Here is a 27,714-nt window from a genome sequence, read left to right on the forward strand (position 1 = left end):
GGAGATCTCATGTGCTTTAGCGTCTCCACCAATTTTCATGGCTAGAGCACATCCAATGCTACCCCAAATCAACATGCATTGGCCTATAGTGGCATTTGCTATCTCTCGAGCGTCATTATTAAAACTCTTTTCAAGCGGTCCCAAATTAGACCGCTTTGAACAAGCAATTCCATGAGAATGAAGTGGAGGCTTCGATGAAGATGCTCCCAACCTTGTTGGGTGTTTTAAATGGGAGGCATGATTTGCCTCATTTGCTTTAGCATCTGCCTTGCCTTATTCTTTCTGATATTTTGCAAGTGTTGCCTTGCTTAAACCGTTTACATCTGTCCCATTCTCTTTAGGCGGGCCACTGCGTATTCAAACCTCATTGCCTTTTAAGCCAAGCAAATGTGCTTTAACCCGTGTGTATGAGACCCCTTATACTCCTTTTTACACTCACTACAAACCCATGCCAATGATCCCCCTCCTTGGATCTTCCCAACAATAGTTACATATTTCCAAAGTGGTGACTTTGGATCAACTTTAGGGACATATTCAATTTCATGTTCCACTTCCTCTGCCTCATGAATGGCTGAACTTGAAGTTGCCATGAATGATGATGATGATGTAAATGAAACTACAAAATAAAATTGACAAAAATGGATTTCAAAACAAGTTACAGTTTACAAACTTACAAGCCTTGAAAAAGAACAATCATTATTAAAACCAATGATTGGAGTCTTGGACATGTAATTTTTCGAAAGATGATCAAAGAGTAATCATGGTTTCTTTAGAATGCAATGGAGGTTATCACTCTCTTAAAATGCATGCACAATAAGTAACATAAACATAGTGGAAGGTCGGGTCACCCTAGAATGTTTGTGGTAAGTGTGGGAGACAAACCTATAATGATATTGTTTTGAGTATATCCTCTTTAGGGTTGAAACTTGAAAATTGAAATCTACAGATGGTAGCTGGATCCATTGCTGTAGTGAGCACATCTTCTAGACTTCTACAAGTCTCGACTCTTAGATCATTGCAATTTGTGTGAGGCTACAACAACATTACAGGTATCTTATGGCTGTTGTATGCATGCATCCTTGTCCTAATTTGAAAGTGTTTTCCAGACTTAGATAGAGCCGTAATTAGCATGCTTTTCTAGTTTAATTTAGATGTTGGCTTTAAATTAGAAGTGTTTTTCTCAGTTCTGTTTTAGGAACAGATCTATCTTTAGGAAGAATGCATAGTAGAGATACATTCCAGATTTAGAATAGGGTGCATTTTCCTTGGGAGAGGCGCTTTAAGTTAGAGTATGTGATATTTAAACTGTACAGTCATAGGTTGACCATTGAACATTTCTATTCAGATTTCCATGCTTGAATTTCTAGAATTATTAGAATCAATATTTGATATGTCCTTAAAGTTTAAACTGTAAACTTATGAACACATGGAAGTCATGTAGAATCTGGCATAAGTTATCATACCAACAGAAGTTAGAACTCATATTTCCTCAGGATTTATAATTTTATAATAGTGTTAATGGACAGTGTAGTAGTAAAATACTATTAAGATGCGTTGCCTCTGGCTGCTGGCATCATTTCAGGGTTCAAACTTCAAACAAACAATCAACAGAATAGTGATGAAAGTTGAAACACTGAAACAATGATGAAGGTGTTTAAAACTTTAAAGTTTAAATTTTAAACACGGACAGGAGGTTTTCCGCTTACCTTGGACTCTGGAGTTTGCACAGTCAGGACTTGACGGCGACACAATAACACACTCTACACAGTCAGTGACACACTCTAGTCTTTACACAGTCGACAACACCGGGCACACTCGATGGTCACATCGAGTCTACAACAGTCGACAGTCACAACAGTCTACACAATCGGCGGTCACTCACTTAGTCTCACAGTTACTCGACGGCTCGGCTCAACGAACGCACTCACTCACTCGACAGCTCAAGAGTCAACGAACACACTCACTCACAAAAGCGAATTGGAAAAGATTAGGGATAGGTTCCGCTCAAAATCGTAATAAGAACTTAGAAAACCAAATTGAAAGTCGTTCCCGGCGGGCAAAAATCGGGAAACGTTTTGGTTTATCGGCATACGGATCAGTGATTTCATAAAACGTTTTGGAATTTACTGGATCCGGGCCGTTTTTGGAGAAAAACGCCTAAAAACGGCGAAGGTTCATTCTCTTCCGTTTCCGAAATTTCAAAACGCCCAAAAAACGTATTTGACCCATTTTGACCATGTTTCGTATGATGATCCAGATCCGAAACGGGATTCGACGTTTTTTTCGTTGAAGGTAGCCGTTCCAGGCAACTTAGAATTTATGTTCTCTCAAATTATTTTTTGACTAAAAATTAATTAATTTTCTAGCTTAGGATTTTTATTTAAATTTGCCAGAAAAATTAATTAAATGACTAGAGGGGATTGATTATTTTTTCCACCCTCAAATATATTAACGATGGCGTCTAACTATGAGTAACCATGCAATAAAATATTTTTTACATCAAGATATTACAATTTAATTCAACCCTTAGAAAGGGAAATACACCTTTAAACATAGACCCTCAAGGCACTACCCAATTCTGTTGACACAATATGATTTAGTATGAAACCAAGTGTGTCGATAATAAGATAATTTAGCCATGGTGTCTAACTATGAGTAACCATGCACTAAAATATTCTTAAACACACTTTTACATAGACTCAATAAACACTAGGATTCACCTAAGACCTTGTTAACGAATTCCACCCTAGTTTTGGGGTTATAATTGGAAGAAAAACTTTTCCGATTATTTGTGTTTACAAACACACATAATTTGAGGAGGTTAAAAAACTTCTTAGGATGAAATCCTTTGAAAAAAATCATAGGCTTACCTAGGTGTTGTTACATGGCTTAATGGTCATACTAGCATCATTTACAATAATTTTTGTAGAAATTGGGTTTACAATGATACAACTAGAAGTTGAATGATGACATTGATCCTTGAAAAAAATTGTTCGGTGCTTTGTACTCTGCTTCTTGGACTGTTGACAAAGTGTGGTCAACAGAGTTGTACCCGAAACTCAACCATCATGTAATCATCTATGAGAGTTAATATAGACTTGGTTTTTGTTAAATTATGGTATGTTTTATGCTTAGAGCAGTTTACTTCTTTTCTTTTTATTAGCCACAGATTAACAAATACATATACATTAAGTAAAGTGCAGATAGAACATTAAACGATCAATAGAAAACAAGCCAAGACAAGGGACACAAGATGTGGTGGCTAGCTAGGGACAAACCCCAATGCAGGGAAACCCTTTGATCAAATCTTCTTTAATCTTCAATAGTTCAACAGAGAGAAATAGTACAAAATCAGAATTCTGTAATTTTATATCAGCAGCAACAAACCCTAGATCAGCAAAGTCAAACTTGGTCAAACGAGTTGAAATTGACCTGCAATATGTTTGGTCAATTTCCGGTCAACTAGTCCTCGAACAGCCTGAAGAAACAACACTCAGGCAGCCCCAAAAACATAGTCAAACTGCTGTTGACTGAAGTCAACTTGCTGCCCAAAACTAGGGCAGTCAAGGCTGGTCAAACTTGTGGACTGATTGCCTTGATTTTTGTGCCAAAATCTGCGGCCTGCCTAGGAGAGGCAGCCACACCAAAACCGCACCCTTGATGAGTCAACGCTTGGTCAACGCAGGTCAAAGAGACCTTCAATAGCTTCTGCATCCTCCTTCTTCCCACATCTGAGTTGCTCCTTGTATAACCCAAAGCTAAGGGGAGAGAAAGAAGAATGAGTGAGATGAGATGATGAGAAAATGAATCAACCTCTCTTGTATTTATATGATTCATTGGGCATGTGTGCCACACATTTAACTGTTGGCTGACCTTGACAATTTGTCAAGTAAATACAAATAAATTCATATCTCCATAAATACTTGTCGGAATCGGATGATTTTTAGATCAATCCTACACCTCTCGACAAGAGGAATCTAGGAAAAATATCAGCTACCATAAATGAGGTGACTCACATGAAGTTTGGCCCTAGTTGCCAATTTTAACAATTTTCCTTCTAAATTGTCATCTATGTGTCTTATTTCCCTTTTTTCTTGCAAGATAATGTGTTGTTCACTTATTTGTAAATTTCTTCATATATATATATATATATATATATATATATGACGTTTCATCCGACGTTTCCATTTTTAGGAGTTGAGGTTTCTAAACATACTTGTTTTGGAAACTCTGAAGCATTTCGGCACTTCGTGCAACTTAGGCAGAGGAGCATTTTGAAATTTAGAACATTTATAACAATGATGAAAAATTAAGCATGCATCCATGCAGCTTGAAGGTGATGCATATAATTGCTATATGTAGTGGAATAAGTCAGCATATGCAACCAGTTGGAATAAATTCAAAGATGAATTATTTAAACGATTCTAGGGTATCAAGGAAGAAGAATTCTTCACAAAACTCATCACGCTACAACAAAATGAGTATGCTCTAGAATGAGAAACATTGGCTACAACAATACCTAGATTATCAACATGACACCTTATTCAATCATATATTACTGGACATAAACCATACCTCCAGAATGAACTTAAGCTTCATGATATTAGAACTATGGAAGAAGCAATTCGTAAAGGAAATGCAATTGAGAAAACATTGAATTATCACTATTGCCAAGATCTGATAAAGTTTACTCAAGATGGAAATCCTTACAACCTACATATACAGAAAATTCAAAGTACCTTCCACCTCATTTAAGAAAAGATGAAAATCTTAGTCTAGAAGTCCAAGACTAAAGGAAGGAAAGTGTAAATACTATAGAGAAAAATGGGACTGCAAATACAAATTTCTTAAAAGAAACAACACCAAGAACCTATATACGTGCGAAGCAAAAAATGATTTAGATAGTGAGTTAGATGCAGAGGAAGATGAGAATCCTCAAAATTTTTCCCTAGATTTTGAAAATGAAGAAGCAACTCAAATATCAGTGGCAGCTATCATATGGATATCCCAACCACAAACATTAAATTTAAAAGTACATATAAAAAAGAATAATGGTCTTAATATATACTAGAAGTAGCATAATTTTGTCAGCGTGAACGTGCTAAATAGACTGAATCTTTTCATATATTCAATGCCCAATATGAAGGTCATGGTAGCAGATGGAAAGAAGATTGAAAATGTGGGGAGGTGCCACAATGTTAAATTACAATTTAAATCTGTAATTTAGAGTCTTAGTTTTACACTGTGCCTCTGGGAGGAGTAGAAGTAGTCTTAGGAATACAATGGCTACAACAATTAGGCACTTATTCCACCAATTATTAGGAGCAGTTTATTAAGTTCAAATGACAAGGACAAAAGGACAAATTATTTGGATTCTAGCCACCCCAGAGTCAAGTTGTATCTTCTCAACAAATGATGAAGTTAATTTGGAAATGAGCACCAACCTATAGGATCCAATGTCATCAAATGGAATTATTGTCCTCAGAAGTAGTTAGTGATGAACAAACAAAGATTCAGGAATTAATTAAAAAAATACAAGATGGTGTTCCAAGATATTCCCTTGCAGATGCCTCCTGAAAGGGAAGTTGAGCACATAATTGAAGTCAAGGTAGGGTCAAACCCTATCAACATTAAGCCATATATATCCACATCATCAGAAAATTGAAATTGAAATAATAGTCTAGGCCTCTTAAAATGTGGTATCATTACAAAAGGTAGAATCACTTATGTTGCTCTTGTGATTCTATCTTGGAAGAAATATGGATTGCTCACGCTATGCATATATTATGAAGCACTAAACAAGATAACAATTAAGAACAAGTTCCATATTCCCTTCATTGACGAAATGTTAGACGAACCTCATGGAGCTAGATATTTTTGAAAATAAGACTTGAGATTTGTATACTACCAAATCAGAGTAAGATTAGAGGATACCTCGAAAACTGCCTTCCGAACTCATGAAGCTCATTACGAGTTTAAAATAATGTCTTTTCATTAAACTAACACTCCAACGACTTTCCAGGTGTTGAGAAATGGCAACAAGAAATTCCAGTTTAATTTGTCCTTGAATTCAACTCTGAATTAAAATATAATTCTTTTTTCATAGCAATTTGAAAATAATTAATTAAGTTTAATTAACTTAATTAATTTAGGAAATTTGAATTGGCAGTCTTTTAGAAGACATGTATATGTTCTCCCTAACTTATAGGAGTTCAGGATGAGTTATGAATGAGTTGTAATTAGTTAACTCAGTTTATTGAGTTAAGTCTAGTTAAATTAGTTCCAATCAGTTTCAAGAACTAATAGTGAGTAAACAGTCAGTTGGGACACTAGTGACCTAATTAGTTCTACTCTAGTTAACTGAAGATTCCATCATCAGAAACTCATGCATGTCAATTCTGAGAAAGACCCAATTGAGACTAGAGTGCAGGGACAATGTACTATTTGTTTTAGATTTTTCTGAGTTGCACTGATAGTGCATGCAATTAGGAACTGATCCTTGAGGGATTGCGCTATTTTTAGAGGCTTTATTTCCCTTTAAATACAAGCTATCCTTCATAGGAATTACACATTGGAATAGAGACTTGGAGAGCTTGTGAATTGGCTAAGCTTTGGCCTTGAGCTTGCTTATGAGTTGGAGATTGAATTTGCTGAGTGCTGGGATTGTTCTTGAGAGAACAAGCATTGTAATTTCATCTTGATTTTCCGGATTAATACAAAACAGATAGTGGGGTTTTGAGCTGTGGCTTTCCTTGAATATTTATTGTGTTATGTGCCTTTGATTCTCTTCCTCTATTGATTATTGTTTGCTCGATGTTTATGGGCTTCCGCTGTAAAGAGTAGTAGATTTTTGTCTCTTTCTTTAGCAAATTGCATTAGCTTGTGAATCTACAGGTTTTTCTACATGGTATCGGAGCAAGATTGTTTTTTGGGCCGAGAGTTTGTAGAGAAGTTCTGAGAATTTATATGCAAAATTTTCAGAAACAAATTGCAGATTTGGATTCCTTGGGAAAAGATACCCAAATTAAAAAAAAAAATCGGCTGAATCGGAGTTCGGATGAGGGAGATATCGCTGATTTAAAATCATCTCTCTAGAGGAGATTTCGAAGTTTTGAGTTTCTGGGTTACAGGTGAAAGTCGAATTTGCATACATACTTTAGGATCGACAGATGGCGTTCCATGGGTTGAGGCTTGAGTATGCCTTGGAAGGCAACTCGAATTTTATAGCCTAGAGGGACATGATGGAGGCTGTGCTAGAAGATAATGGCTTGAAGGAATTCATTGATCAAGAAGTCCCCAAGCCAGCAACTACGAATGCACAGAACTTGGTCGAATGGAAGAAGTGTGTGGCGAAGGCAAGGTGGATAATCCTTGAGGGAGTTTGAGACCACATTGTCTCGAGTCTCCATGGCAAGGAAATTCTGCATGCTATGTGGAAAACATTGATGGACTTGTATCAGAATAGCAGTGATCAAAGGAAGTTGGCACTGAAGGATAAACTTCGTAAAATCAAGATGGAGAAAGGCGAGACGATTCCAAAGTCCCTGTGGGATGATCAAACATGTTAATGTTTTGAAGTATTAAAGGAAATCTTGTCAATAACATTGGTATTATCAACTCCATTTTTCGAAACCTTTTGTAATTGAATGTGGCACTTCTAGGTTTGGAATAGAAACCTTATTAATGCAAGATGACCATTCCATAACTTTTGAGAGGAACAAGCTAAGTAAAAGGGAGTGCTTGAAATCAACATATGATAAAGAGATGCTTGCTATTGTGCATGCCCTAAGCAAATGGTGATGATATCTTTATTGATATGTACAAGTCACAATAGCCTACAATACCTTCTACAACAGAAAACACTTTCAACAGAACAAAAAAATGGTTGGAGAAAATAGTAACCTTTGATTTAGAAATTCTACATAAGGAGGGTAAAGACAATGTCACAACTGATGCTCTTTCTCGAAAAGACGAAGATCCATTATTATTTGCAATCTCAACTATAGTTCTAGAATGGTTAGACGAAGTTCAAAGTGAATATGAAAAGAATCTAGAAACATGTAACCTAATCAACAATCCTATTTAGAACTCAAAATTCGAATGGAAGAATGACATCTCTTAGTATAAACAACAAATCCATCTAAGTCCAACTTTCAAATTCAAATCCAAAGTTCTTAAGGAGTGTCATTACTTTCCAGGAGCTCGACATGTGGGATTTTTCAAAACCTACTATAATGCATGTCAATCATTTTTTGGAAAGGGATGTACAAGGACATTCAAAAATATGTGGTAGAATGCGATAAATGCCAGAGAAACAAAAATAAAATATTATGACACAAGGATTGTTCTACCTCATGCATATTCAAAACCAGAAATGGGAAGAAATATTGATGGACTTCATTGATGGGCTACCCATGTCAAATGAGAATGAAAAAATCCTTGTGGTAGTAGATAAACTCACTAAATATGCACACTTCACGGGTGTAAAGAGATCATACTTATCAAACAAATTGCCGAAATTTTTTGCAAGAATATTTACAAATTACGTGGGTTTCCAAAGGTCGTTGTCGGTGATAGGGATGCCAAATTTAAAGGAAAGTTCTGGAAGGACTTCTTCAAACAAATTGGGACATCCCTCAACATGAGCTTAGCCTACCACCCCCAAACAGATGGCCAAATTGAAATTGTCTACACTTCCTAGTGGGAGAAGTTATATTAGAAGCTATCATTCCTAGTAGATAAAAGCGGTTGCTTTCCCGAGTAACTAAAGAATGCCTCATCCAATGGAAGAGCCTACCGGAAGAAGATGCTTTATGGAAGACAAAAGGTTTTTGTTAACAACATCCCTCATTACTTGAGAATAAAGCATTTCTTTTGAGGGGAAAACAATGTTATGTAAAAAAAAATAATAACTATAATTATATATTAATTATGTAGAGGGGCACGACCAAATATCATGACCCCTTGTGAAAAGGCGCTAAGTCTATATTTAAGCCACAACCTTCATCATAAAAAACCATCAATAATTCTATCAATTAAATATATATCAATACATTTATACAAATATGAATATATTGTCTACACCATTGTTTTTGAAAGTCCACAACCTTTTTCCTATTGTCAAAGAAATATTTGACTTTGAACTTCAAACCTAGGGAAAAAAAAACAAGCCTATAAACTGTTCTGTGACCTATGAAAAAATCATTAATAAGAGACAAAAAGCATGCATTTTGAAAACTCTGCATAAATCTTGCAAAAAAACATGGTGGAATTTTAAGATATATGAATATCTGTGATTTGGGAATATGAAAACTCTAGGTAGATGGAAATCGATCTCCACTCTAGAAGAAATCTTCAATAGTGATGAGAATGATTGTTGGGCTTGTTATCACCTTGCCACCTACACCTACCTACAAGTCAGTGAGAAAAGCCTTCAACCCCACAAGGTGTGGTTGGTGGTAGGGAACTCAGAGAAGGGGTTGTCACACCAATCCCAACTCTCTCCATTTGAGCTATCTCCTAGGTTAGCTAAGGGGGGTGGTCTGTAATGAAAAGTTAAGTTAAAAGATGTGAGTTTCTAGGAGAGTGTTATAGTGAAAATGGACAACTTTTAAAGATTTATGAGTAAATATGAAGTGAACAACTTGAAATAACAATGTCAATGACAAAAACCATAAAACCAGTGCCTTATAAGGAATTTGCTCAACAATTTAAAGATATATTTGCTCAAAGTAAAATGCAATTCTCTCAAAAGAGAAAATGAAGTAACCCTGAAATGTAAACAAAAATTGTTAGCACAAGATATGTAAGGTACAAAATGCTTTTGAGATAATCAACTTTATAAATCAAAACATGTGAAACATATCTTGTCAAAACCCAAAAATTAGTAATTAACTTGGAAATGTAAAAGAAAGGAAGTGCTAAACCAAGACATCATTATGCAATTAGACTTGAAGCATGAAAATAAAACACTTGTTTGAAAGGATTACAATACTTGCTTTTGGAATAGACTTTGCATATGAAAACTCAAACCATTAAGAGACAAGTAAAGTAAAGGTAACACTTGGTTAATTTTATTAATTATCTCTATAACAATATTACAATTTAACTCTTTAATCCTTGAACCTCACCCTCGCTCAAAGATATGGAACTCATAGTGAAGAATCAATAGAGGAGTAGAGGATCCCTAAGATGTCTATTTCAACCAACTTATGTTGGAGGTAAAATTTTAATGAGGCTTGGGGCCTTCCTACACTAAAATGCCTAGATAAAATGCAAATTGTGTTAATTCCCCAAATTAAAATAACGTTACATGCAAATGCTTCAAAGAGATTGATTTGCAATGCTTGAAAATGAAATAGTGTTCAACATAAGTTGCAATTGTAACTTCAATCGGAGGAATAAAATTAACTTACAAGTGTTGCATGTATTTCATCAATGAATTACAATTATACAAGTAATTTGCTTGAAAGTAAAATTTGTTTCAAATAGACAATGACGATAAGTTGCTCCAATATTCAAGATAAGAATGTAGCATAAAAATGAAGCATGTATTCAAGTTCTCATGAAACAATTTACCAAGGTAAATAGTAACGAATCAAACTTTGTTAAGAATATAAATGCTTGCATGTAAATGATGAATTGCCCAAAGTAAAGTGTAAGCTTGTAGCTCCAAGCAACAATGAAATAGAGAATGCAAAGCTCAAATGAAATTGTAACAAACTTCAACTTAAAATTGAAATGTGATGGCGAGGTTGTGTTAGTTCCCAATTAAAGCATGCATGTAAGTGAATGAAGTGTGAAAGTTTAAACCATGCAAATGTTAATCCACGCAAGAGAAGCCTCCCTCTAAATGGGGAGATAAGATACCATGGGAGAAATCCCAAGCTCCCACAAGCAAATTAGATTTTTTATTAATATTACAATGAGAAGAGGGTCCTTCAAAGTCCTCAACTAAACTTCAAGGAGAGTTTTCACAATAATTGCTTGAAACTTGGACACTAGACCTCTTTTCTTGAGAAAGTAATGACAGGATTTCACAAAACTTATGCAAGGGAAACAAGGTGAAAGTTTCCTCCAAATGCCCACGTTTTAGAGAGGAAAATGGGCAGCCCTATAGTGAACTCAACTTTGGCCAAAATAAGCCTCAAAAGGGCTCATGGTATCCTTGGAAATCGAACCCCCAAAACTTGCCAAAGGTCCTGCAAACACTTGTTAGATGTTGCTGGAGGTTGCTCTTCAAAATTTGTCACACAAGAGTTAACAAACAATCCAAACAATGACTGCAAAATAAGTTCAGTATTACTGAAAAAATCAACAAGATAAAATGTATATGTACAATTATAATTTACAAAAGGCTAAGCTAAAGAGTGAACGTAAACTCTCGTCTTTGCTTACCCATCTCCAAGCTCTTAAATAGCAAATGAAAGAAATGAGGTACAATTTTTTTTTTAAAGATATTTAAATTTAGAAGTGTTCGGCGTGTGTACAAGCTATGTGCCAAAACCCCTACAAAACCACTTTGTAAGATAAGACTATGAAGGCTCAAATAACAAATGGGATCTCCTTTAAGAATGTATCAAGAGTGGGTTGGTCTCTCCAAAGACTTCCCCTTACGCTTGATTTTGTGATCCCAACAAGATGTTCCCTCTACAAAACTTCAATCAAGAATTAGTTCCATATAGATTTAGCAATAAACAATGATAAGAAACTCTAGAGATTTATTTAAAACCAACTAGAGCATTCTATACCTAGAGCATACTTCAAAATCAAATGTTAATACAAGATATCACTATATTAACAAATCTACAAGAGCATATGAAAACAAAATAGATCAAAGCATGAGTAAAATGAATTATACCAATGATCAAGAATTCATCACATTTGAAAAGGAGGACCACCTCATGAATGAAACCCCAAAGTTTTTATTGATATTTTTGAAAGTGTACAAGCCACCAGCGCTTCCGCAAGCACAATAGCTAGTAACAATATTATATATGAGAGCCCATGGCTCTATTATATAGAGTTGGGAGCAAATCCCAATGAAGAATGACAATGACAAATGGCATTGGAGCCAATCCCAATGTAGAAGTGATTAAACAAGTGGCAGGAGGTGACAATCTCAAAGAGAAATTCAAATTTGTTGAATGAAGCTCCAATTCCAAGTGTAAAATCGAATTCTGGCAAGTGGGCATCATTTTCTTCTTCCCTCATGTGCCAAATTCAAATTTTGATGATAGAATGACAACTGCATATGGGTGGTAACCCATGTGGGGACAATTTCCCACAAAAATCTCCACCAAATATTCTCCCAAATGTGCATTAACTTCACAAATTCAAATTTCCAAGTAAGCAACTTTCTCCTTTAATGCCAGAAATTTGATTTTATTTGAGCACGTCCTTTCCTTGATTTTAGGAGTCCACATCACCTTGGGACTTCACTTTAACTTCCCCATAATTTTCACCCCATTTCCACAACATTTGGCATGTGTGGATATTTATTTTTCTCCATTTATTTAATTTTTGGCTTAATTAATTGCCAGATTTCCCACTAAACCTAGGAAAAGTGGGTTTTGAGGGGTCAAAATACATTTTTAACCCATCAAAGTGTGTCATAGTAGAAAGTTGAAGGTGAGAGGTGTAATTTTGATTACTCACACCCCATACAACTTCTCTAGACTACACTTATTTCAATTTAAATACAATTTTATTTGCTATTTTTGACCTGTGGGAAATCTAAAAAATTAAAAAATGACTATCTAGACCTAACCAAATTCCACGAAATTTTTTGTGTGATCTAGTATGGTAATATACATCAACTCTAGACACTAAGATGTGTTAGGGGCTCAACCTTGAAACTGTTACTCCGACTTTGAGGTAAAAAGTGAGTGAAAAAACCCAAAAAATTATCTGCCTTTGACAAAGAAGGGATAATTAACCAGATAAAAAAAACACTCCAAGGTGTACTTGTTTGCTGATCGAGTCCCAACATCCTAGGCCTATTGGGTGTGGAATCTGGGTATAAGAAAGATGATGAGAAGATAGAATTAGAGTTAAAAAACTCTGTTGAATGATGATATCTGATGGTACAAGTGTCCTCTGGATCATCTTTGGGCATAGAGTCTTCATATAATCATCAGGTGCCACTTCAGTGGTCAACAGGGCTGTAATGTCCCTTCCTAAATTATTTTGGAACAGGATTGATTTCCACATTTTGGGGCTGATTTTGGAGGTGATGGGACCATTCGATTTTATTAGGAGGCTAGACTTAGTATAGGATATTTCTATGTGGTTAATTTGTACGTGGGGGCTACCCACACTAGGAGAATATGCATTCTTTAGTTCGATTTGCATGGAGGGGAAATCAATGGTTAAGTGAGGGACCCACGATGGAGGGAAATGGGAGAGAAAAGTGCTCCACGAAATCTATATAAGGCAACTCTCCTCATTTCAACATCTTATCTTTTGACATATTGAACTCAATCTTGGTTGCTCGAGCTACTTAGCGGGGTTAATGTGTTGTTTAGCACACGAGTGTCTTTGAGCGGAGATCTCAACCCTTGCTTCGGTGGACTTCGAGTGCTAACCCTAGAAGGGAGTTCTTCTTCATCTCAATTCATAGCAGCAACATGGAGACGAGTTACAACAGTTGTAAGTTGAGTACCAGCAGCAGGGGGAGTAACAACAACGCAGGGATTGCGCAGTCACAGTGTGAGGTACTCCGAGAAGTTGGGGAGACAGGAGCATCCTTCATCATTTTCAGGAGTATAGAGGGAAACTACAGACAAGAGGGACATCCTACACGCAACTCTCATTTCATCACACGCAGGACTGCGTCACCTCCTCCATGATTGCGCAATCATTGGAGTGAGACTCTTTGGGGTAGCACCATCTGGGGGAGTTTGGAGCTGAGAGTTTGGGAGATCATTTGGAGCGCCATTTGAGGAGGATTGTTGGAGTTAGGAGAGCAACAAAATTCGAAATTAGAAGATGGCCAAGTTGTGAAGGGTCAATTTTTAAAGGTTGGAACCAAGGGAAACCCTTTCTGGGTTTTTCTGGGTTTTGGGCAAGGATCACACTCCTAATTTTATAGAAATTTCTGGCAGATCTAAGGGGTCAAACAGGGGTTCCAACTCAACCAGCAACTAGAGGAGCTGAGGGGAATTTGGGCCAAAATTTTGAGGTCAACATTTGGCCAATTCCTTCATGGGTTATTCTGGGTATTTGGTGGAGAGGCCGGGTTAATATCCCGTAATTTCTGAGCACCGAAAGTGGGGTTTCCAGCAACATATTTGCAGCAAACAACATAGTTTCACAAGGGCAGCGCAGGACATCATTGCAACAGTTATTTGTGCCATCTAGGCTTGACATATTACCACCTGGGTTTGATCACGCTTGCCATTGAGGCAAGCCTAGGTGCACCACTTCCACATTATTGTACTTTTGTCCCAGATTATAATAAAACGACTCAACTCTTAGTTACTTTTGGACTTTTTTTGGGTGCGCATTGAATGTTTCAATTTTATGGTGTTGTTTTTATTATTTGCTTTGCATAGCACTATTTTTTCTAGTTTGGAACATTACAGTGGTATCAGAGCATGATCTTGGCCCAGCTGTGGGAAACTAGCCAGAAGATCATGGAAGCTTTGGGTATGAGTGCACAGCAGTGTATATAATATTGCCGAGATATCGCTGATTTTCGTAAATATCGCGATATTTTCGGGGAGACGAAATATCACCGAGAAAATATCGCGATATTTTGTCTCCCCGAAAATATCGCGATATTTCCGAAATATCGGCGATATCTCGGGAAAATATCGCGCGACGATGCAAAAAATCGCCGGGAGACAGTGAAAAATTGCCGCACGGCTATAAAAGTCCGATTTTGTTTTTTTTTTCAATCATTTTCATTTCTGATTGCTGGAGAAGGAAGGGGAGAGCTATTTGCTTGCTGCCAAGGAGGGTTTGAGTGTTGAATAGCTATTATCGCCACCAACAACGAAGATTTTGTTGATCTAAGCTTGAAGAACAGTGAGACAATTTCATTTCTTCCATTAACAGGTATGTTCAAATAAACCCCTATGTTAATGAATTTTTTGATAGTTTTAGGATTATTCTTGCTTGCCTATTTGCCTACAATCATTTTGCTTGTTTTTTTTTTTTCCATTTGCTATGATTTTCATGCCCATGAGCAAATGCAAGGGTTTTAACTTTTCTCCATATTTGGAGAGCAAACTCCATTTTTTTTTAAACTTTCAAATACACCCTCTTATTGTCATTTATGGTTTTTCATTCACATTGAATTCACATTGCAAATAATGTAGCAAAAAAACTATTTTGTAAAATGATGTGGTTATTACTTATTAAGTTATTAATTCCATTTTTTTTTTGGTGCCCTCGTTTTGAGTTAGCTCACTACAAAATTCAAATATGCCAAAAGCCTTGGACCCATTTTGGGAGTATGGGAACCCTAATGGTGGGACAAATCGGGCATATCTTACATGCAAATTGTGTGGGACCAGGATGACAGGAGGGGTTACACGACTGAAATACCATCTGGCTAGACTCACTGGACATGATGTTGGGATTTGTACAGTTTCTAGTCCGGAGCTTATACAAAAAGCTCTTGAGGCAATTGATGAAAAAGACAGAAAGAAGGAAGAGATAGAAAGAAACAAGGCTGAACGTGTAGGTAGATTTTTCGGGATATCTTCTCCTGATTTTGATGCTGAGGGTAGTGGGAGGGGCTCCATAGCTGGCACATCATCACCTGCTACTGCTGGTATGAGGTCATCATTTTTTGTTCCACGAACAGGACATGGATCACAACTTGGCATAAAATCGCTTGTTAAGAAAAAGGAGAAGCAAGAACCAGATAGAGTCATGGGGAGGTGTATTTTCTGGAGCGACTTACCTCTCAGCATCACCAAAACCAATCCATTTTGGCAGCCAATGTGTGATGCTATTGCTGTTGTGGGCCCAGGGTACAAAAGTGCTACATATGAGGAGTTGCGGGGGCCAATTCTTCAAGCAGAAAAGCAGGACATCAACTCTAGATTGGCGGAGTTGAAAAAAACATGGGAAGTTGCTAGATGCACAGTGATGTCTGATGGTTGGAAAGATAGGAAGGGTAGGACCCTTCTAAATTTCTTGGTACATTGTCCTAAAGGTACCATGTTTATTAAATCGGTGGATGCATCAGAACATATCAAAGATGCAGCAACGATATGTGAGTTGTTAGATGGGTTCATTCGGGAGACTGGTGTGCAGAATGTAGTGCAAGTCATAATAGACAATGGAACTAATTATGTGTCTGCCGGCAAGATGCTTATGGAGAGGCATCACACATTGTTCTGGACTCCGTGTGCAGCACATTGTCTCGATTTATTGCTTGAGGATATGGGGAAACTCTCCTTCGTCAAGGAGGCAGTTGATATGGCTAGGAGCGTCCCCAAGTTTATTTATAACCATGCTTTTGTTCTTAGCCTCATGAGGAGGTTCACTAGAAACAAGGAGTTGTGGCGTCCTGCGATCACACGTTTTGCCACAAACTTTATTACTCTTCAGTCTTTGCTTCGATGTCAGTTCGAGTTGAAGCAAATGTTTGTGTCTGATGACTGGCGTAATTGTAGATACAGCAGGAGACAGGACGGGAAAGCCATTGCAAAAATGGTGTACTCTGAGACATTTTGGCGTGGAGTAGAAGAAGCATGCTCAGTTAGTGAACCTATAGTAAAGGTTCTCAGATTGGTAGATGGGGAGAAGCTTGCAATGGCTTATTTGTATGAGGGCATGGATAGGGCCAAGGAGGCCATTCGTTCTTATTATGCAGACAAGGGTTCTGTTGGCCTTGATAGGCATATGATGTTATGGGATGTGATTGATAGTCGGTGGACAGAGATGCTTCATCGACCCATTCATGCAGCAACACTCTTCCTCAACCCCGCATTTTCATACAAATGCGGCTTTGATTTTGATGGCAAGGTGATGGAAGGGCTCCATTCCTGTATTCATAGGATGGTACCTGATCTTGAGCTTCGTAGCAAAATCAATCGCGAGATACAGTATTATCGGGATTGTGTTGGTCTATTTGGCTTTGATGATGCTATTAGGGAAATGACCCTCTTCATGCCATGTAAGTGACAAGTCATCACTCATTAGAAATTAGAATTTTCAATTTACAATTTCCTTACTTATAATTCTATTTTTTTTTAAATTCAATTATGTAACTTTTATTTGAAAGTTTAATTATGTTTTATGTTTTTGAATTTTTTATTTCTTTATTTTGTTGTAGATATTTGGTGGCGAAGCTATGGTGCAAGGGCACCAAATTTGCAGAAATTGGCCATACGAATCTTGAGTCAAAAATGTAGCTCTTCAGGGTGTGAGCGCAATTGGAGTGTATTTGAGAAAATACACACAAAAAAGCGCAATAGGTATAACTTTGAGCTCCAGCCTTCAGTTGAGCAATTACACTTATTGTAATTTTTAATTTTTAATTTATGACCTTCAAGTGTCAAGACTCATTAGTTTTTTGACACTCTTATATGTTGGAGTTCGCACGCCTCAATGATTTAGTGTATGTGCATTACAACATCTGACTTCGAGTGAGGCAAATAGAAGCACCAATGGATCTAGATGCCATTTCCTTAGACAATATTGATGTATTGTCTCAGTGGAGGGTGGAGTCTGAGGAGCCCATCTTGGAGGAGTCACCTTCATGGTTAGAGCCAGATGATCCATTAGAACAGGGGCAACAAGAGGAGGACTCGGAGGAGGAGCAGCACTCGGAGGAGGAGCAAGAGGAGGAGGAGGAGGACATTGTGGGAGCATCAGCATCAACACCATCTGCTATAGATATAGGAGAGCACAACTCCATACCTAGCACTCATTATTTGACATTAGGTGCAGAGGTAGGGTCAGGGTCAGGGCCTTCTACTACTAGGGGCAGGCCTGGAAAATAGCCCATCATGTTTTCCCGTAAAAGGGGGAGAGGGCAGTGATTTCAGATAGATAGCTGCTAGTTTTATTTGTTATGCTACATGTAACTCATGATGATGAGATACTTTTATATATGTGATGTTATTTTGTATTGGTTCTCCATATTTGAGTCCTTGAATGGACAATTATCAGGAATCAGCAGGATTTGGGATCGCCTTTCATGTATCATTTCTATTTGACATCATATATATCAGTGCTTTCTTCATATTTATGTGCCAATGTGTTTATTTCATGTTGTTATTGCTTTATATGTTTAAAAATCTGAAAAAAAAATGAATATATTATGCATTTTTTTATGCTTGCCGATATTTTCGCCGATATTGCCGATAAGATATTTTCTGGACCCTCGCCGATATTTTGCCGATACCGATATTTTCAACACTGGTGCACAGTGATGGGTGAAATCGGAGACAAACCCATGGCTCAAGGGAAATATAGTATGCAGAAATTCTGTGGTAGAATTCATTGGGACGATGAGCGGTTGGCCTAGTTGAGAAAGGTGACAGACCAAACCCATCCTCACCCTCACAACAGAGACGTTAGAGGTGAGCAGGCCGTGGGGGTGCAACTATCTACATCATGTGGGGAAAATCGACCAGATTAGGGCACTAGATCTCTTGAAAAGGAGCAGGCAGGACATAGATAGTTAGAGGGTGAGACCAGGGGGTGCTTTTGCTGGTGGAGACTTGGCTTTAGATATCAGGAGCTTGAGGAATAGGTTGAGCATGATGCTGAGAGTCCACAGGATGGTGAGGAGTGCATCGATATACCTGGTGTGGCACAAGAGTCACCTTTATTAGAGACCTCTTTGATAGCCCCAATTGACACCTTGGTGGAGAAGATAGAACCTACACACATAGAGCCATCTGTTGAGGAGGAGCCAGCCATGGACGAGATGCCAACAGTTGCTGCGGTATCTGGAGCTTTGACCGAGTTTACAGGCGATATATGCCCATGACAGTTCCACCAGTTTCAGGTCAACCTTATAGCATTAAAAAGGAAGGTCACATTAGTGCATGAGGCTATTTTGCAGCAAAACAGGGAGATGGAGGGCATGAGAGTGGTTTGTTTCGAGTCCACGACCAAAATGACTCACGTTGGGGAGCGGTTGGATTCCCTACTGGTGCAGCGAGAGTGCACGTTGGAGCGTGAGAGCAACCCTCTTGAAAAGGAGTAGGCAGGACATAGATAGTTAGAGGGTGAGACCAGGGGGCGCTTTTGCTGGTGGAGACTTGGCTTTAGATATCAAGAGCCTGAGGAGTAGGTTGAGCATGATGCTGACAGCTCATAGGATGGTGAGGAGCACATCGATATACCCGGTGTCGCACAGGAGTCACCTTTATTAGAGACCTCTTTGATAGGCCCAGTTGACACCTTGGTGGAGAAGATAGAGCCTACACACATAGATGCCAACAATTGCTGAGGTATCTGGAACTTTGACTGAGTTTACAGGCGATGGATGCCCACGACAGTTCCACCAGTTTCAGGCCGACCTTCTAGCATTAAAAAGGAAGGTCACATTAGTGCGTGAGGCTATTTTGTAGCAGAACGAGGAGCTGGAGGGCATGAGAGTGGTTTGTTCTGAGTCCACGGTCAAATTGACTCACGTTGGGGAGCGTTGGATTCCCTACTGGTGTAGCTAGAGTGCACGTTGGAGCGTGATAACAACCCTCTTCGGGCATACATAGACGGTGATGGCAACACTGTTAGGTTATCTTGGCCCATTGGACAGAGAGAGACAGAGCTACCTAGTCAGATTATGTGTATTGACCAAGATAGCTGGAGTTCGTGCATTAGGTTACCTTGGCACTCGCATGTTGGGGTTGTTCTATGTTGGGAGTTCGTGCATTCGATCCCTCTCTTGGGGTTGGGTGGTGAGAGATTTTGAGTTGGTACCCGGTGGAGTGGCCTATGGAGATGGTAGTGGACCCAGGTGGAGCTCAGTAGGAGTTTCCTGGCATGAGGATGCTGGAAGCCTCGACTGGCATTGGGATCCGGGAGGGACCACCTATCATTTTCCAGGTATACCGGTTGACTACGACCTAGAGGGTATAGTTGACCTAGCAGTTGAGCATGCACCTCCGCTAGGAGAGTTTCAGTCAGTAGCAGTGGTCAACTAGTTTATGGACAGGTTTCTTAGGTTGACTTGGTATGACATTTGTACACAGGATCACGAGGTGATCAACACACTCTGGCAGAAGTTTGTTGGAGGAGGTGGCATTGGCAGACCACCAGATGGAACCTTGGAGTTGGGGATTCTTCACTTTTGTGTGGCGCACAGAGGACGTAGAGGAGTAGTGTAGGGGTAGCATCACTGCTGACACATAGGGAGATTCACTTCTCGGATCCCTCAGGGAGGATTTGGAGTGAAGATCCATTCACCAGAGGGTATGATGATGCAACGATGGAGGTGATGATACTGGTTGAGTGTGGGCCGATGCATAGGGACACAACTTTAGGCCATCTCATTCGGGGATGGGTAGGAGCATCTAGCGTGGAGCATTGGTTTGCAGATGGGCATGGAGACGCATGGGGGAGTGCCTCACATTACATTGAGTACATGTAGGGAGTGACCGGTGTAGTGACACAAGCGGGACACAGGACGATATAGGATGGTATAGCCGTAGCTGGGACAGGTTGCAGCATATAGTGGCATGTCGAGGAATGCAGTGTTGCTTGGTGGTGTGCAGTGATGCATGGTGCGGCGCATCGGGCTCTTGGAGTGTTGCCTCCAAGGAGGCATATGGACAGGGGCATTAGGTGTAGTATTGGATGCAACTCACCTAGGATCGATGACGACATTGTTGAGCATCTGGGGACACCATGCTTAGCGGAGACAGGGCTTCGAGGGAGTTATCAGCAGATGGGAGGCAGAGAGAGTGTAGGATCATTCTTTGGCATTCCGACAAAATTTTGATCATACTGTTTGGGACATACCCGCCCATCATCCTCCAGTGTTGCTTACAGTCACAGAGTGTTTGGTTGTTTCCTCTTGACACTCTCCATTCAGGTAGTAGGGTATGGGAGGCTCACCCTTGACAGTTGAATGAGACACAACGTGCCATGAGCTGGGAGGAGACTCTTTAGTTGAGACCCTTGTAGGTGCACGAGCTGTCGGATACAGGCTTAGGGATGGCGTAGTTGATAATTGAGGTAGCATATATTCCACCCTTGAGCTCACACTTGAGGGATGGTGGATGGTAGACTTCGTCTACAGGAGGGTACCCAGACTCCGAGCAGTGTCCATGTTGGAATTTGTAAGTTTAACCCGTTAGAAATTCTTCCTGTACTATCTGGTTTATTTCTTCTTGCTTGTTTAATTACTTAACAAGTTATTTACCATGTAAATACTGAAAATAAACACAAGTACAGTATCAACATCTACAAATCATCAACTGAAAGAAAACAAGCACACAAGTGACACCATTATTTTTGGACCAATGTCCTCAGAAAAACCCAATGCGGGAAAACCGGTGCAGCTATTCAGAGGGTTTTATTATTATGCAGTTATTAGAATACAACCAGGGTACTAGAAATGGCTCACCCAACAGAGAATGCCCTTGGCAGTAGTACCTCTCCTCGAAGATAGATATTCTGGCTGATTAATCACCGGATGAATGGTCCCACAACAACAATTGCAGCTCCCACTGCTCCGTGTCACTCTGATAAGGACTACGTCACCCTACCCGGCTCACCAGCTCCCAGTCTGTCCCACGAAATCCTCCCAACGCTGCCTCTTGGCCTTGCGTCAGCTCTGTTAGCCTCTGCGTCAGATTCTGGAGCTTTTGCGTCAGCCTTTAGACCCTCTGTGTCACACACGCTGGCCTCTCTTGGCTCTGCGCAACTCCTAGCTGCTTTTGCGTAGCACCCATCTGCCTCTGTGTCAACCTCTCTCGGCTCTGTGTTGTCTCTCTGGTACCAACTCTACCTCTCTGCTATGTATTCACTGCCCCTCGCTGTTGATCACTGATTCTATCTCTTTTAGCAAACCCCCCTCTAGAGAATAGAATGACTGATCACTTTGGTGTCTTCTCCAACTGACCCTCAAGCCTCCTCTTATACTTTTCTCGTTGGTCCATGGACGACCGAGATTAAATCTCTAATCAATGGCCAAGATTAGATTTGGCTTGATCCATGACTTTTGGAACCTTCTAACCGAGTTTTATATTAATACCCATTAATATTTTATTTTTCCTAAGTTTAGACTTAGGAACTCCATTAAAAATATTAATTATTTTAATATCTCCCAAACCGGTTAGAATCTGCCCAAACCATTTTTGGGTCTTGGAGATCTCATGCGCTTTGGCCTCCACCAGTTTTCATGGCTAGAGCACATCCGATGCTACCACAAATCAATAGTCGAGGTGTATCATGAAGAGTTGGAATAACAGATTTCATTGCGTGGTCTGGCAAGAGCAGGGCAGGTTCACAGGCATGAGAGCTATTCCTTATAGTTGGGGTCCACCCAGGGAATACATACACGGATCGGAGATGAGGGCCAGATGGGCTCTAGCTGGTAATGACGTTATGCAGCGATATCCTGTGAGGAGTGGGAGTTATGAACTCCCCATATGTTTGGGGAATCCGTGGATCCGATTGGCAGGCAAATCACTCCACTTTGTGATGAGCAAGGTCATGGTAGAGGATGATCCAATTCACTTTGGGTTTGACACATGGGGGATCACTGAAACCTCCATAGCATGGCGAGGTAGACTTGTCCTGTTATGGCTCAGAGTTGAGATTGGCAGTGGAGGGGAAGATATTGGCATCATGGAGATGCTCGGGCAGGATGAGCTTGACTCTCACAAATTTTTTGCCACTAGGCCTCAAGAGGGGAGGATACTATCTACGCATGATGGGGAGTATGTCATAGTTAGAGTAGCGTAGTGTTAGCATGGCGACACCACTCTGGGACTAGCACGGAATTGGGGCATGACAACTCTTCACAACTCAATAACCTTTAGGGATGCACTGGCTACTACAGGGGGAGATCATACAGATCTTCCATTGGGCTTTAGCAAGTCACTGATGGAGCAGGGGATTTCTGGTACTTGCACCGGGCAGGATAATGAGTGGAGCAAGGGGAGCTTCATGTTGGACAGGATGGCCTGGGATCCTGGTATTGAAGGATTCTTTCATATTAGGACAGTGCAAAGGTCAGACACGATCTAGTGGCACATTTGGGACCCTGGCACATTTTGCAGTGACAGTGGGGAGCACCAGTTAGAGAAGATGCTTGCTCAGGCATTGCTTGAGGACAAGCAATTTTTGGTGCATTGGAGGAGCTTGCTAGATGAGGATGCTACTTGGGAGGGTGAACACTTACTTGAGCATCCAACACTAAAGTTGCTTCGGGACAAGCAACATTTGGGAGGGGAGGACTATAATGTCCCTTCCTAAATTATTTTAGAACAGGATTGATTTCTACATTTTGGCTCCGATTTTGGAGGTGATGGGGCCCATTGAATTTTATTAGGAGGCTAGACTTAGTAGAATTTTTTTCGATGTAGTTAATTGGTACGTGGGGGCCACCCACACTAGGAGAATATACATTCCCTAGTTTGATTTGCATGGAGGGGAGATCGATGATTAAGTGAGGGAACCACAATGGAGGGAAAAGTGCTCCACGAAATCTATATAAGGAAGGAAACTCTCGTCATTTCAGCATCTTATCTTTTGACATATTGATCTCAACCTTGGTTGCTCAAGCTGCTTAGCCGGGTTACTGTGTTGTTTAGCACACGGGTGTCTATGAGCGGAGATCTCAACCCTTGCTTCGGTGGACTTCGAGTGCCAGCCCTAGAACGGAGTTCTTCTTCATCTCAGTTCGTAGCAGCAGCAGGGAGATGAGTTACAACAATTGTAAGTCAAGTACCAACAGCAGGGAGAGTAACAACAGCGCAGGGACTGCGCAGTCACAGCGTGAGGTACTCCTGGAAGTTGGGGAGACAGGAGCAGCCTTCATCATTCTTAGAAGTATAGAGGGCAGCTACAGACAAGAGGGCCATCCTACACACATCTCTCATTTCATCACACGCAGCACTGCGTCATCTCCTCCATGACTATGCAGTCATTGGAGTGAAACTCTTTGGGGCAACACCATCCAGGGGAGTTTGGAGTTGGGAGGCTGAGAGATCATTTGGAGGGCCATTTGAGGAGGATTGCTGGAGTTAGGAGACCAGAGATTGACAGGATCAGACATAGCAACAAAATTCGAAATTGGAGGAGGGCCAAGCTATGAAGGGTCAATTTTTGAAGGTTGGAACCAAGGGAAACCCTTTTTGGGTTTTTCTAGGTTTTGGGCAAGGATCACACTCCTAATTTTATAGAATTTTTTGGGAAGATCTAAGGGGTCAAACAAGGGTCTGAAGTCAGCCAGTAGCTAGAGGAGCTAAGGGGAATTTGGGCCAAAATTCCGTGGTCAACGTTTGGCCAATTCCTTCATGGGTTATTCTGGGTATTTGGTGGAGAGACCGGGGTTAATTTCCCGTAATTTTCTGAGCACTGGAGGTGGGGTTTCCAGCAACATCTTTGCAGCAGACAACATAGTTTCACAAGGGCAGCACAAGGCATCATTGAAGCAGTTATTTGTGCCATCTGGGCTTGACATATTACCACCTGGGTTTGATCACGCTTGCGATTGAGGCAAGCCTAGGTGCACCACTTCCACATTATTGTACTTTTGTCCTAGATTATAATAAAATGGCTGAACTGTTGGTTATAACTTATTCTTGGACTTTTTATGGGTGCGCACTGAATGTTTCAATTTTATGGTGTTGTTTTTATTATTTGCTTTGCATAGCACTATTTTTCCTAGTTTGGAACATTACATGGGCCCTGATAAGATGAATTGTGGATGGTGGTAAGTCCATTCTCAGTTCCCTGATTTTAGCAGGTGATTTCTTGTTTTTGGTTTAGAATCACCATTTTTTCGCAATTTTGCTGATTTTTGGCATTTTTTCCTTCTTGGATATGTACCACTCAAAGCCATATTGTGCAATTTCTGAACGTTTGTGCTGCTTTACAGTATCCCATAAGATGTTGCATTGACTTTTTAGGTGACAGATTTTATCAAAGGAAGTCATGAAAATGTCGTTTTGTGAGCTGAGATAATTAGGGAATTGTATAAAGTAATATTCTAACAAAAATACTCTTCTCCATTCTTCAACTTCATACACGTAAGAACATTTAGTTCAATCTAATAAGAAACAAAATGAATGCTTGTTGTCAGTACGACTTTCCTTGAAATTTGAATTATCTCATCCATAGGTTGTCTGCAAAACGACTGTAGCAAATTGCAATTCTATGAATCAAATTTATTACTCTACCAAACATGATAAAGCTATTTCTGTTTCATAAGGACATTTTGAATGAATTTATTTGCTCTATCCAAAATTGAAAGTTAAATAAATATTTTCTGTATTTTCAGATTGTTCGTGTCATCATGAATGATGGGCTTCTTGCAGTACCTGTACAATGTCTTGACATGTAAGACATAACTTAATATGCTCAATTTTCAACTAATAGTTTGTTGCATGCAATTGTTCTATCTTGGGATGTTAGAGAGCCAGGTACATTGTTTGTCATAGTCTTGATCAGAATATTGGCCATCAGATGTATAGAGGTGGCTGGAGCATATGCTGCACAAAGGATGGATGTCAATATAAGCTTGACTGCCATAGGACTACTATGGACTACGTCAGATTTTTTTGCAAGGGGTGTAAATTATGAGCACTTGGAGATCAAAGAAACAGGTATTTCTCAGTACCACTTTTTACATTCAATGGTAAAACATGTTTGAACATGTACGCAATTTGACATATTTTGATATTTGTTTATCTTCAAATGCAATTATTTTTCCCATTATTGCTACTACAGGGCGACGATTAAGTGGTATTGGTGCTCCACCAAGTCCAAAAACTCAGGAGCAAATTCCTGGTGAATATGGAAAAGTTAGACCAGCTTCTGATATTCCCACTGATAGACTTGAAAAGATGTCTACCACGATGTTCAAAATGGATTGTGACAGATTATTATTTTCAGTATTTGGTGTTTTACAAACTCTTGGGACAGATGAGAGGCCAGAGGTACTTCCTGACATGCAATAATAGATGAAGGGCATTGAAACAATGGTCTTAATATCCTTGTCGTGTCAAATTTGATGGAAATCAATATGTTTTTAACTTTGGGCAGGCAAGTAATAGCTTATGTTAGTGGATCTTCTTTCTGTTTTGCAAAATATCTTTACATTGAAAAATAAAATTTACAAGCATTTTATGATAACTGGTGGGTAGGATGGAAAATTAGCAATACTGAATTCCAAGTTCAAATCTCAGTTGAGATGAGATGAGATATGAGAATAAGATAATTGTTTTAATATCCACAAGTGACCAAATTGGTAGCTCTGATACTAATGCAAGAAGCATAATGAGAGCTTTTATGAATGATTTAGAAGTTAGAATATGTTTCCAAATTCATATATAAAATGATTCAATAATAGTTAGATGAATTACATTGATTGTTGGGATGATATATAAATATACATTGGTAGTCATGAGGTGCAGGGGTGTGAATCGTGATCCATGATGGTTCGTTATTATTATTATTATATAACTTTATATTTGTTACAACAATCAACCATTTGACATCCCAGAAATGAGAGAAGGCTCGATGAAGAGATTAACTCCATACTCAATCTATTGCAACTATCACTTGGCACTTAGTCACTTGGGGTGTACACACCCGCTGTGTGGAGATCTCACGACTATATCCTTTTAAGATTTAGAGTGCAAATGAGGACTTATAGCTTGAATTTTCAATGCTTCCTAAGAAGTCATGTTGGGGTCCTTTGTTTTTGTAGGCCTAAATCTAACACTCGTCTACATTCATAGGTGTAGGCATTGTGGTGTGAGTTCGAACAATGATAGAAGCATGGGAAGGATGTTTTCCCTAGGTACTAACATTTGAAGAAGATAGGTGGGGATCTTAGGGAGGAACGATGTACTTGATTGGGAATATGCTTTGGAAAAGAAAACTGGATGGAACTAGAGGATGAGATTGAACTTGAGGCATTTTAGAAACCTATTTCTCCTTGGGCCTCTCCCATTTGGTCTTTTAGAGGGGGAAATCTTTGATGTTGTGGTCTTAAGCTTGGCATGCAAAGCATGCACTAGGAAAATTGAGATAAAAAACCCTTCTTTTGATGAACACCATTAGTTTTGAACATTGAAATGAATAAGGGGTGCTTCCACTACAAATCTATGTCCACAAAAACTCATTGGTTGGATTTGAAAGAATTGTTGGTGACCTACGTCACCTGGCATGATGACATGTGACATGAAGGACACAAAAATACAAGTGTTTGACACAACACGATGGCCCTAGAAATAGGACACAATATATATGTATATTTAAAAGAATTACATATATTGAAAAGTTAACAATTTACACGTACAAAAATGAAATTTAGACATAAAGATTCAAATTTTGTTAGAATTTAGAAACTAGAACATTTACATGATACAAATTCAATTATACAACTAGTTACTAAATAAATGATGATCAAATGCCAAACACACGAGAAATTAGAACCATAAAGTACAATTTTCTCATTAAGTCATCCAAATCAAAACTACTACATAGGTACTGATTCATTGCTACCATCGGTGGGAATGCCATTGACAAATACAAAATATAGTAGATACGAGAGCTGTA

The 27,714-nt window shown here is 39.3% G+C and overlaps 1 protein-coding gene across 1 annotated transcript in view; it reads left to right on the forward strand.

Moving 5' to 3' along the window:
• The window catches only part of LOC149205701 (uncharacterized), a 374,510-nt gene that overhangs the window by 311,894 nt on the left and 34,902 nt on the right, over window positions 1-27,714 (forward strand). Inside the window, exons 28-30 of the mRNA XM_089397482.1 lie at window positions 25,430-25,488; window positions 25,615-25,754; window positions 25,879-26,087. Coding sequence (XP_089253608.1) covers window positions 25,430-25,488; window positions 25,615-25,754; window positions 25,879-26,087 — 408 coding nt within the window. The remainder of the gene's footprint in view (window positions 1-25,429; window positions 25,489-25,614; window positions 25,755-25,878; window positions 26,088-27,714) is intronic.

Source organism: Pinus tabuliformis, chromosome 1_2 (assembly GCF_031772625.1).
Source record: "Pinus tabuliformis cultivar Carrire ecotype Pingquan chromosome 1_2, CPIR1, whole genome shotgun sequence".
Taxonomy (NCBI): Eukaryota; Viridiplantae; Streptophyta; class Pinopsida; order Pinales; family Pinaceae; genus Pinus; species Pinus tabuliformis.